The 13533-nt window shown below is 37.2% G+C and overlaps 1 protein-coding gene across 1 annotated transcript in view; it reads right to left on the minus strand.

Moving 5' to 3' along the window:
- Nucleotides 1-13533, minus strand: part of LRP1B (LDL receptor related protein 1B) — a 640387-nt gene that overhangs the window by 207917 nt on the left and 418937 nt on the right. Inside the window, exons 12-16 of the mRNA XM_048309308.1 lie at nt 12595-12814; nt 10770-10959; nt 5371-5493; nt 3620-3760; nt 208-333 (exon numbers count right to left, since the gene is read on the minus strand). Coding sequence (XP_048165265.1) covers nt 208-333; nt 3620-3760; nt 5371-5493; nt 10770-10959; nt 12595-12814 — 800 coding nt within the window. The remainder of the gene's footprint in view (nt 1-207; nt 334-3619; nt 3761-5370; nt 5494-10769; nt 10960-12594; nt 12815-13533) is intronic.

Genomic DNA, 13533 nt, shown 5'->3' on the forward strand with positions numbered 1-13533 from the left:
TTACTTTGGAAAACACAGTCAAGCACATGGATTAAGTAAAAGATAATTTGTATTCCAGCCTTGATGGCATCAAAATCTGAATTCATTTAAAACGTCAATAATCAGATTACAAGTAGAAGACTGGTTCAGCTCAGTTCAAATCAGTCCTGAACTATTTATGGAACTGAAGTTAGAAAACCTGTATGCACAACCAAGTAAAATTTTTACCTGCACAAGTTTTATTTGATTCGTCTTCGTTATTACCACAATCATTAGCTCCATCACAAAGCCACCTCTTGGGAATGCAGCGATTATTTTGGCACTTAAACTGATCATCAGGACAACTATGATTGACTGTGGAGAAAAAAAGAGAGGGGTTTTTTCCCTAAGAAAATAATCTGAGAAAAACAGCTGTGAAATCTGTGAAAAGAGCACATGAAATGGTATTCCCTGGTAATGCTATTAGTGTGGTTATCCTGTATATATAACTGCCATGACATAAAGATTGTTCAGCACACCAGTCAATTAGAAATATTGCAGTGCTTCATTCATAAATTAAGTAACATATAGTAAAGATGCCAGTATGGAGATCCTCTTCTATTAAGTGATAAAAGGTAGCAGCATTTTATACTGCTGCTATTTCCTTAAAGAAAGATGTCCTTGATCACATTTGAGCAGCGTGATGAGGTTTGCAAACTGAAGTGGAAATAAACAAAGGAAAACACCGAAGGGAGCAGATGCAAACTGCTAAGTGCAGATCCAAAATATGATACCACAGTGAGCAGGGATTTGGGCAAGTCATAAAATGCTTCTAAAATGAGGCACATTACTGTCAATGGCCACATATAGATCTGCTGTTTACTCACCATGAAATTGTAGGTGTCAAAAAGTGAAATATGCAACACGGTGTAAAACTAACCAAAAAAAAAAAAATCTGGTATTGAGGAGTGAACAAGTTATCTCTCAAACATGTTTTTGCTGGCTACCAATTCTCATGGAAAGGATGAAGCTGAATGCACAGAATTTATGTAAATACTATTGGCCTTCTCTCGCAACTGTAGTAGTGTTTATGTTCTGCTTTTTCATGCTAATAACAACATCTATTATTAGCAGATCCTGCTCATCTCGATCTAGACAAGAACAGTAAACTGCACACGGTTTCAAACGCTGGCTTAAAAATAATCTCCAGCTATTTTTCACCTACTCAGCCATCCACAGTCTCTTTTTTAAAGTTTAACATACATCTGGACACAAAGGGTATTTAAAATGAAAGGATGTCTTGCAGGCTTATCCGTGACATTTCAGTAGCTTTTATCTTTGACCTTTCTGCCTATTCTTCCAATTGCAGACAACACAGAGCGATGGTGATATCAATAGCACATGAACCCTCTGTGAGTGGTTTGTGTGCAGGGTGCAGAAATACAGGAAGTAGAGATTAGTTAACAGTCTGAGCAGAAAGCTGTCCCACATCTCATACTTCCGAAGCAACATACTTTGCAATGTGACTGGAGAACAAAACTGGAAGCATCCAAGTAATAAAATCACAAGTTGAAGACTTTTTTTTTAAAATTTGACTTTAATACTTGACACAGATACTGCTTTAAATGGTAGTTAAGCTTTTGCTCATATACATTTAGCAACATGTGTGTATTCTACTCATAATTGCAAATATTTCAAACTCATAAAGAACTATTGGAGTTACCACGGCAACTGCTGAGCTCAATGTTATCACACTGGCCATGTAAACTGTAGATCACATTCAGGTTTATGACCACATTATGATTTCATTTATATCTGTATAAATCCTCAGAGAATTACAAGCTTTGATCAATGAACTGGTCTTCCTTACACTAATTTTAAAGACAATCAAGTCAAATCTGCTGAAAGATTTTCCTTCTCACTGTGTTTATTAGTTGAACTGCATTGAGACCCCAGTATCAAAACAAAATTCAAAACTAGAAAAAATATTTCAAAAAATATTGTTGAAATCAGGAATGACTACTACATGCAGCTATCAAAATACATAAATGCTGGGAAAACAAAACAAAACAAAAAAAAACAACAAACAAACCCAAAACTGGTCATTTAATAGATATATTGAAAAAGGTCTAGGCATTACAGATGATCACAAGATCAGTTTGCATCAGCAGCATCAGGCCTGCGTGAAGCAGGCAAGACTTACTCAAGGATGAATAAACCATCACCCTTCACAAACACACTCTCTCAGCCTAACCAGCTTCACAAAAGCCTCAGCAGAAATACACACATCCAGTTTTGGACATCCATCCCCGAGAATCACTTAGAAAAGAGCAATGAAATCTAAAGAAAACCTGACATAATCTACAAGGGGGGGAAAAAAAATCAACCAAACAAACCAAAAAACCCAATGAAAAACTAACAAAACCCAAGAGCAGTTTAGAGTTGTTTGGTCTCAAAGAGATAAGAAAGAGACACTATGATAAGAGTTTTCAGACACAGAGAACAACAGTGCAGAGTAGAAGAGAGTTCATTTCTACAACTGATTGGGAGAAATAATGTACTTTCATTCTGTAAAGGATATTTGGTTTAGAGAAGTAAGCTAAGGACAGAAATAGAAAGCATTGAGACAAATAGAATAAGGAAAAGAATTCTCAGTGCTGCTACACTAATATAATAGCAGGTTACTTAAGGACCTTCCAGAAATGACAGGTACATAATTGGTACGTTTTCTATTATTTTTCATTTCAACAGTGGAATTCCCGTGCAGCAAAAAAATACATCTGTTGTAAAACTGTAACTTCAAAGACAAAGTACATCTAATTTAGTACTGGAAGTGGTTTAGGGACTTGGGTTTTGGTTTTGCTGCAGGTTTGATTTTCTTGGTGGGGGGGATTTGGGGGGGAGTTGTTTGCTTTGTTTGTTGGTTTGGTTGTTTGTGGGGTTTTTGGGTTTTGTTTTTGGTTTTTCGGGGTTTTTTTTTTTTTTCTTGTTTTTTTTTTTTTTCCCCCTGAGGATTTTTTGTTGGTTTTTTTTTTTTTTTTTTAAGAAATGTATTATACAATTTCAGTAATTTTCATGGTTGGAAGGGACCTGCTGAGATCCCCTGGTGTAATCCCCTGCCTGAGCAGGGCCAGATAGAGCAGGTTTCTCAGGACTGTGTCCACACAAATTTTGAGCATCTCCACAGACAGAAACTCCACAACCAATTATGGGCAATCTACTGCAGTGTCTGACAGTAAAAAAACGTTATATTTCAGATGTTCAGATAAAGTTAATGCTTTGCAGTTTGTGCCCATTACCTCTAGTCCTGCTAGTGACACTACCAAGAACAGCATGGGTCCCTTTTTCCATTCCCTCCCAACAGGTGTTATACTGTGACCCATGCAAAAAATAGTGGAAAACAAAGCAAAAACCACCAATATTTAAAGAATCAGCAATGATGATGCCAACCCCAAAAGATAACTGCTCTTGCACTGCGCTATGAAATGAGTGCACCAGTGAGATTCGAAAGGGCTACTATTACCGTACGCAGGGAAAGGAGGAAATGAAAGATTTGCATGGATGGCTTAAGGGTGATCACTTTTGTTTGGCTGGCATTGCTTAGTTTGCAATCCCTGAAATCCAGCACGGGCTGTGGGTGAAAAGGCAAATGCATACGTACAGCAGATGTCGGAGTGCTCGTCGCTGCCGTCCAGGCAGTCGTCGTCCCCGTCGCAGCGCCAGCGCTCCTGGATGCAGCGCTTGTTGCTGCACTGGAACTGCTCAGCCTTGCACAGCTGGGGCATCACCTCTCCCTCTTTAACTGGGAAAAATATCCAACAAGCACATCTCTTTATCTGCTTGATAAATCCAGAGTGCAATGCTGCCCCTACATAAATACATATCAATTCTTGTTCTTGCTATTAGGAACATTTTTACGTAAGCTCGGCGTGTCTGAGGTAATTCCACCTGCAGCCCGTAGTAGCACAAGTATCTGAGTGCACTACACTGTATAGTAGTATACACTACACTGTGTAGAATGTACTACAAATAAAGGGAAAAACTCTGAATAGAATGGCACTCAAACTGGTTTTCAAATTGCTGCTTAGAGGACAGTGTAAAAATATCTGTTTAAAATATTGCAATACCTCATCAACAGCAAAAAGGAAATATTCTGACAGTCATTGGCCAAAATCTGGAGCACATTTAGGGATAGAAAATGATTACTAAAAAACTGATTCTTGTATCCAAGCAACAACTCAAACACCTGCATTATGCACTGGTACAGACTTGGCAGAGAAGAAAGGATAAAATTCTGCTGGGGTAGAGTTATGTAGCAAGCTACAAGCTTATTGATAAAGCCAGGCAGATGTATTTCTCAACATCAGGTTCAGAATGCTCCGTGTGTAAATGCCACACATCAGTCTATGTGTGAGGACCCTGTGAGGAATACCAGAGTCCTTGGAAAGAGCCAGTGTGCTGGGGAAAAAGCAGGAACTCTGTCTCATTCCAATCTCCATCTCTACCCTCTCTTCCTAATGCCTACATGCCATCTTTCCAGTGAGGAGTCCACCTTGCAGTAATTTCTGCTAAAAGAGAAAAATAGCCATTTTTTTAACAACACTGATGGCTCTGCCTGCCATGGATTTGGGTCAAATCCAAGGTCATTACAAGTTCCATAATGTTCATCATGTTATGAAATAATCCTTATGCTTTACTCATCTCTACTGAACTTATTGCTGGAGACTCATGTAAAATGCTACACACTTCACTTCAAGAAATAGATCAAAGAGACTTAAAAAAAAAGAGAAAATTTTTAGACAGTTACAGACACCAAGTCTAAACATTAAAAAAAAACAACCAAACCTGTAGTACCTGGCAAGTTATTATATTAACTGAAAATCCCACCTTTTATTATACCAATTTTTATCATTGTTTCAATGAAGGTATCTAAAGAAAAGAGCAAAGACAGCAATATTTGCATACTCTGTGTCAGAACCTATTATATATAAATACATCTACTTAACATGTTTTATGAACAGTTTCATCATGCAGGTTTCAATGTCACATTTCCGTTTAAGATACTAAGTCAGTAAAATAATCTGAAAACTGTTCATATATATTTAATTTAATAATTATATGGATTAATTTCTGATATTTTAGAAGAGTTCAGTGTACTATTTGGGTGCTTTATCGTATCAGATATGCTGAAATATTTTTCAACGCATTTTATCCTTAAATAGTGTATTTGATATTCTGTTTTCTCTGGAAAATCTTTTGCATTCTGTAAACTGTCTTTAACTAGAATCTTTATTCAAGTAAATTTATTTGTCTTATAGAACCTCTAGGAGGCCACATTTTCTGGTTTTATTTTCAGGTCTGACTTGATCCCTTAACAGCAGCATCAACTCAGATATTCTGTAAGAATCTTACTCATGCAGGTTGTACTGTTTTCCTCCAAAAGCTGATTATCAGCACAGGCACAAACTCTGCCTCCAGGAATGGCCAAACAAAGAGTGCTGCAGCCTCCATTATTAACACGACAGGCATTATCACCTGGGAAAAGAAAGAAAAAGCAACTTTAAAACTAACAGCCATGCTAGGACTAAACAATGGGGTTTTGGGGAGGGTTTTTAGTTGTTTTTTCTTTTTTCTTTAGGAACATAAACAGATGAAGAATTTTTTGCAATTATTTTCCTTTTGTTTTAGGAGCACATTATTCTCATAGTTTAGTTATGGTGGGTTATAATATTTAAACATATTTAGTTACAGGTTCCAATATTCTATAATAATAATAAAACCCCACAAAAAAACCTGCACCATCAGCTCACAGCATTCTACCTTCCTGTTTTGTGAGGGGAACAAATACTGAAAATATTTGGCACAGCTACATGCACATAGTGGCTTCAAGGAATCAAACAGAACATAAAGGAATATTCTGAAGCTAACTGGCATCTGTACGCGTTAAAACAATGTGGCTACAAATGCAGATTAAGAAAAAAGAGAAAGGAAACAAATTGAAAGTACAAAAAGATCTACGACAGATAGAATACAGACAAATATTCCACTACTCCTTTCTGAACACATCTGCCATTGCTCTGCTTTGTTTTTCCACGTTATTGTTCCTTCCCCAAAGCTGTTCCCATGAAGACACTCACAGCTGTCAGGTGTTTTAACCATGTACCAAGGGCTGCTGCATCCTCTCCACCTCATTCCTGAGGCAACCAGACTTAAAGTCACCGAGAGCCCACAAATGTCACCATTTCTGTTTGTGTCACTTCGGTCATGACCTAATTGCTTAGATCTGCACTGCTGAGGACACCCAGCCTCTTAGGAGCAAAGCTCTGCTGATTCCAGGTGCTGGTGAGAAGCGATAATGACCAAGCAAGCTGTAAAATTTCATGTCTGATGAACCTTTAAATTAAAACTACTTTTTTTTTTTCATCTTCCTGTCCTAGTAAAAAGCAATTCCTCCTTTTAAAGGTGTACAAAACATTCATCAGCTTCCTGGGCTAAAACAGACCCCACACAATTCCCTCTCCTCAAACATCCTCATTTCACTTTTCATGGAAAATATAATACTAAGTTTTCATCGAGCTATAAACATGGATATTAAACTGTCCTGTCAGAGCCATTCCTGCATGTGAAGGGAAATCTCTTCAAATTATCAAATGAATATCAGATAATGAGCAAATATTTCAAAATCTTGAAAATTTTTAAATTTTAAGATATACCTTGATACATCTTAGAATACAGACCTTGAGCAGTGCTTAATAACCTTTTCCTATACTTTTTCTGATCCACCATACACAACACTTCTCAGAAGAAAATGTGTAAACCATCCATTAAAATGCCACTGAACTTTCAAACTGATTTGTTTTAAATGTTTAAATGCAAAATGTTTAATAGAGAATGATGTGAAAGGCCACTGTGGTACTTGTATTTTCACTGGATAGGGTGTGAGTGAGATGGGGAAAAACACATAAACAGGAAAAACAGGAATTCTCTGTGAAGTCTGAGGGCTTGATCACAATTTTAGACAGAGCTTAGACTGGACACTTAATATACATTATTGTCCTGCTGTCAAGTCTGAGACTATAACCTAAACCATTACAAAAATCAACTATTAGGTCTCTGCTCACCAAAACCAAAATAATATGAGCAAAACATCAGAAATGTAAGAAATGTATTTGAGTCTAAATTTTGGAAAACCTTAAGTAAAACACAGCCTCCGAAAAAAGTAGCCTTGAAAGTCTCTCCATCTTTACATTGTAAAAATACAGGATGTCAGTAACATAAAGATTTAAAAAGTTCTTAGAAGCTGATGAAATAAACAAACCAAAATACAATCTTCAAAAGTGACTCCAATATTATATAGCAAAAATCAAAACATTTGCAGTGATTTAATTAAAGAATGTACATGTGTTTGTCAGCTCACTAAAATAGAATAAGCCTACAGAATAAAAGACTATTTCAGGCAAATATAGAAAACACATTGAAAAGCCATGATGATTCTGAAGCCCAATGCAAGCTTAACATAAGTAACATCAAAAATTAAATCACTAGATCAAAGTCAACTGGTCCATTGTGAAGATGAAAAGTTCCTACTTAACCTCATAATTGGGACGACAAACTCCTACACAGTGGGTTACGTGCTAAGTAAAGTGATAAAAGAGCGGATAATGACAAGGAAAATAGAAGTACCAAGAGTTAAAGCAAAAAGATTCAAGATAAAAAGGTTTATAAAGTGCAGTCTTCAACCTGAAGGTGCAGGGAGACTTTCAGTCCCATCAGTCTTGCTGAAGGGACTCCTAGGCTGAAATGACTCCCAAAACACAGTTCAAACAGGTTAAGCCTCTTTATTGAATAAGCTGTAGAACCTGTAAAGCTATCAGGTACTTGGGAAATTAAATTTCCTCGACTACAGTTCATAACAGCTATTTTATATGGGTGTTCTTAAAATAGTCCCAAAATTTTAAAATATTTTCAAAGCTTTTATCATATTTTTCATATTTTGACAGCTTTTAAAAGCAGCTGCTGCCCTGTCAGTTGCACGTGATTAAATTAGGCCAATTCCATTTTAATTAGCTAAAAAATTATTCCAGAGCTAAACCAACAATGTAATTGCATCTCAGTCATCATTCTCAGAAAAAAAATGATGGCAACCATGCACATTTGTTCAATCTTCTCAGTTAACAGATACACTGAAGCATTTATCGCATTTGTACCTTCTTAATAACCTAACCTCAAGTACTATTAAATTGTGTAAGCTCACTCTTAGGATCATCCTCCACACATGAAGAGCAGCAGCCTGGTGCTCAAGCTCTTCTTTGCAGCCTGAGGAGTTAAAACATTAGCTGAATTCAAAAGAGGCTACTTTAACTGCTGTAAATGCACTTACTCAAGAATTATTTACATGTAAGTATCAATCCAGCCTTTCAAGGCAGTGGAAATACCTGCAGGCCTTGGCAGGGTCATACTCTGAGTGTAAATCCAACTCCTGTGATTACTATGCTTCACCTTCCCATTTTTTAGGGATTCCTAATGTGTTAATTTTCTCTTTTATCATTTCTTTTCTTCTTTACTTTTGTTTCCTGAGTTCTTTTACTCAGAGTTTGGATTAAAAGGCAGAGGACCCGAGGTTGTCCTTCAGACTTAGATGTTTATTTATCTATAGCACAGCTGCACGGGATGTGCCTCTTAGTTAACAAGGTGGAAAATGGCCATGAGTTCTAACTTCCAAGGCCTTTTAAGGTCCAAAACACCCAATTATGGCATGCCAAGTAATTTGTTTTTACTTTTAATCCAATAACTAACTATTCATGATCCGCACTGCAGGTTTTTTTGACCCAGTATCAGAACAGCCAGATTTGTGAAGAAGAAGGAGAAAAGAAGAAGAACAAATCCACACCCCAAATCCTCCATATTGTTACATATACCCCAGAAACTTAAATTTTCTAAATCCAGGGTTCCAAAACTAATGCACAGAGACCCAAAGACTAAGCCTAAGAAAGGAAGGTGAATTCTAATCTCTGAAAGCAAGGGGGGAAAAAAAAAAAAAAAGATTTCTTCACAAGAGGATCATGCCTCATGAGAGAGAGACAATGAAAAACACCTCTCCTCGAGGAGATCCCAAAAGCTTAATGTCGCTACCCAAAGCACAAAGCAAAGCAGGATTGGCACAGGATCCTGGAAAAGCCCCCATGGTAAAAATGCCCGTCTGAATTGAACTATGCCTACATGAAATGACACAGTTTCTGCCTGTGTAGACAGTGACAATACCAGAAGCATCAAAGCAGTCACCTCAAAATATCACAGCCAAAAGTTTCTGAGGTTTGTGCATGTAATCTTTAACATACAACTCGTCTATAAAATGGTTTGCCATGATTTTCTCTGTATCACAATTCAGCCTTGAGCCTGCTCTTTTAGAAGAAAAACATGCACACAAACACACAAACAGTTTCTTTAAAATAAATTTTTATGCTCCTTTGGGGAACAATGGCAGGATCAACCTCACTGAGCATGACAAAAAGGGAAGTTCCTAAAGGCTGCAGTTAGCTTGCAAAATTCCAATTCCAATTTCAAACAAAGAATATATTAACGAGCCAAATTCTTTTAGCTCATTCAGCAAAACTGCCTAAGAGGCACTCCCCCTCTGGTGTCAGCTCACTTGGAAACTAACAGAAACTGCATTAAACGTCCCTTTTTTTCAAAAAAGCAAGGAAGATTCTAAGTACTGAATAAAGCAACAAAAGTACTAAGTATTGAAGCAAACACTGCATCTTCTGTTTGCAGAAAAAACAATCTGAAATTTAGCCACCTTGAGGGTAGAATTGGGACCAGATTTTGCCTTAAAAACACCAACCAAGCAAAATCCACAATAAATCCAAGAAAAATACCCAAATGATACTTTTACATGTCTTTGAAATTAAGAGAGAGTCCCTGAAAAGCATCTTTGATCAGAAGAACGCTGTTGCAGCAACCCTGACATTGCACAGTGCTACATATACTAGCTAGCTTTAGGTAGAGGAAATTTGGATGCTACAGTAGCAGAAAAGAGAAACTTTTAACAGTAAAAAAAAAAAATCTTTAAACAGTATTTTAGCTATACTAATTCCTGACGCTCATTTTCATGTTTGGTGGCAGACATTAACCAGAAATACGTTTTCACTGAAGCGAGGAAATACTCAACAACTCATAGGAACGCTGTATGTACTAAATGGAATGCAAAGTTTTCTTCAGTAAAACACATTTTTAACTTTACCTGTACGGTAGCACTTGTATTTTCTAAATTCCATCTATGGAAACCTACGGCTTTTATCTCATTTCTCTACTGATACAAGTAGCAACAGCTATGGATTTTTCCACTACTCTCAAAGAACTAATTTTATTCTGTGCAACATACAGTGTTGATGTAGGCCAAGATGAGGGAGAAAATTTAAAAAAAGGAAAACACAGGCAGAATCTATGATCTCATTTAAGAGAAGGTAAATGTAATAATATATTTTATATCTTTGAGCCAATGAACATATGTTACCCACTATAATTGATACTTGCACAGCATTTCTTGGTCACACAAGGAAAAAGGGCAATAAAGGCAGTGTGAATGCACAGAAGGAATTCAGACAGGAATACAGCTATGATTCACTTTTCAGTACTTACAAGAGGCTCAATTTCTATACCAATGGACTGAAATGTTGGAGAATATCTTTCTCATGCCACAACCCATATTTGTTTTTCTATTTTTGTTCATCCAGTCACCTCAAAATACTTGGAGACTGTAAGGGAAAATGTCCTTTTATAACAGACCTCTGGAGAAACTGCGTAAGTACCTTGCTGTTTGCGTGGATCATAAATCTGGAGCCCAAACAAAGGCGGCCTCTCACTTCTCAGCAATGTCACATTCCTTGTTACCAGATCCAACTGGAAAATTGACCCATTCATGTAATCTGTCCAGTATATGTAATTTCCATGATGTGACAGTCCAAAAGGATGATTCAAATCTTTTCCATTGTAGACTACCTGCAATTCATTAGTGGTAGGTGAGCATCAGCAAGGTTAAAAGAATTATTAATTTTTCTGGGAAGGTAAAACAGGAAACAGGAAAACTGAGATAATTACTGTTCCAAACATAACAATCTATTGCAATAAAATTAAATAAAGAGTGCAAAGCCCTACTGTGCAGCATTATCAATATCAAACTTCAAAAAACTTCATATAAATTCACTTTAAGCGGCCCCCATCAGATATCACAGGAACAGGGTGCCCAGGGAAGTGGCGGAGTCACTAACCCTGGGAGGATTTGAACGACATAGGCATGGGCTTTAGGGTCACGGTTAGTGATGAACTCAGCAGTGCTGGGTTAAGGGTTGGACCTGAAGATCTTAAGGCCTTTCCCAATATAAATAATTCTACGATCCTGTGATTCTGTCCCAACAGCTGCAGTTTGGAATGACTGGTCTCCTTCTTCTGGCTGGGATCCTTGCTTGAACCAAGAGCCCTTTTCCTACCTCCCCTCTAGAGAGAAGGAAGCAATTCCTCAGATGCCCTGCCTTGTCTGTTTATAGACACAAACCCAAGAGAATACAGAGATAAAGACAACTAAAATACTACTTTGAGGTGATCGACAAGCATCATCCTCTTTTGCCCTTCAAGTTTTCTTTTTGGACTTGGAATTCTTATAGTCAAAACTCCTCAATGAACTGCTTTTGATCCAAATTAATCAATCAGTCAATAATCTGAAAGCTATTGGTGGAATTAAAGACCTCCCCGTCCCCAGAATCTTCACTGTTCTGACACAGAATTAAAGATGTGATTGATCCAGTTAAATTTTGACTAAAGTATCCCATATTTAAATACAAATGATTAAGCATCAAAAGCAACCATCTTCTAGTTATTTTTGGCTACATACATTTATTCAAATAGTTATGTAGTTTTTCAATATCCCAGAATTATAAAAAAAGGAAAAAAAAATAAAAATTCTGTGACACACTTCAAAATAAAACCTGTAAAGACAGGTGCTTCTTGTTATTCACCACCTACTAATTTTATGAAGCAGATGGTAAAACTTGCCCAAATTATCAGACTCCAGTGTAAGCTTTAACCGTTTTCAAGTGTCTTATTCTGTGCTTGTTGCGTCTGCAAACCCACACAGAATGTCTGCACAGACTTGTATCCAGCTAGTACAGGCATTAGTAACAACTAAAGCAACCTCTCTCCATCTTTGACAGCATTTGTTGAGTGCTGCCCCTCTGAATATTACCACAAATGCTCAAAAGAGGCACAGAAATTGATCAAAACCAGCTTGTCCAATGAAGTTCAAAGAAAAGCCTCCTTCTGGCAAAGCCAAAAAAGAAAGCGTTTTTCTACTGAAAAACTCTGCAGCTTAATGGCTCAATCAAAATATAACTCATTGCCACATGAGAAAAAAATAGATTTAAAAAAAATCAGGTTTGGTGTCACTTAGTACAGAGGAACATCTTAAGCTGTGTTTCAGTCTCTCACTCAAGACTGCCACCATCATTCCGACAGAGGTGACGCCGGACACGTGGCAGGGTTGCGCAGACTTTAAAAACCTTGAGAAGTATTTTTAATGCAACACAGTAAAATCTGGAGAAAGAACATGACTGCGGCAAACCAGCAGCATTTCTCTTTTACCTTTCTGTCAGTCCCATTCAAATAGATCCTTTCAATGTGATCATAATAGGCATCACACCAGTACAGCACATTGGCACGGTGGTCCAGAGTTAAACCATTTGGCCAGAGCATCTTTGATGTAACAAAAACCTGCCGGCTGTAGCCATCCATCCAGGCCTTCTCAATCCTCCCCACGCTGTCATCTATTTCATCTTCCTCCCAGTCTGTCCAGTACATCCATCTAGGGAATTACAAAAATGAGTGTTCAGATCCCATTTTAATCAGGTGAATTACACCATAGGCTTTTCGCAACACCTCATCTAACCCAGAGCAATTTTGACTTTTGCATGTTGCTTTCCATTGCTGTTTCTACAACTGTGTTACCTTCCCTGATGCTGCTGAAGTGACACTTCTATTACTTTGCTCATATTGTGATAAATTACATGAATACCAGATGGACCAATAGACAAGAAATGTGAAAGAATTAAGACCTTATTAAATCCCACCAGAATTATGGGGTTTCTTTGTTCGCTTTTTTTTAAACCATCAATTGTATTGACTTCATCACAAACTTCAAATTTTTACAGTGAGCTGGTTCTGGCCAGGTCTAATTTGCCTTGATGATGTAATTCTCACTTTTATTACACCTAATTCTACCAAAGAAGTTGCAACACAGTAATTATCTGCACTCTGGTTCCAGAGCTAAAGCATAACCTTGACGTTCTGTGAACTTCAGGTGCTACATGAAAGCAGCTAAATTACACAGAAAACTGTTACAAGTACTTTGTCCATCACAAAAATGTTTAGAAATAGTTGCTGTGAAAATTAGTTGAAAAATAGCCAGCAGGCAATTTTAGCATAGTTTTATAGCTTATAGTACAGCAAAACAGATTAAAAAAAAAAAAAAAAACAAAAAAACCACAACAAAGTGTGAAAGAAAGGCACCAATACTACTTTGGA

This window comes from Corvus hawaiiensis, chromosome 7 (genome assembly GCF_020740725.1).
Source record: "Corvus hawaiiensis isolate bCorHaw1 chromosome 7, bCorHaw1.pri.cur, whole genome shotgun sequence".
Lineage (NCBI taxonomy): Eukaryota > Metazoa > Chordata > Aves > Passeriformes > Corvidae > Corvus > Corvus hawaiiensis.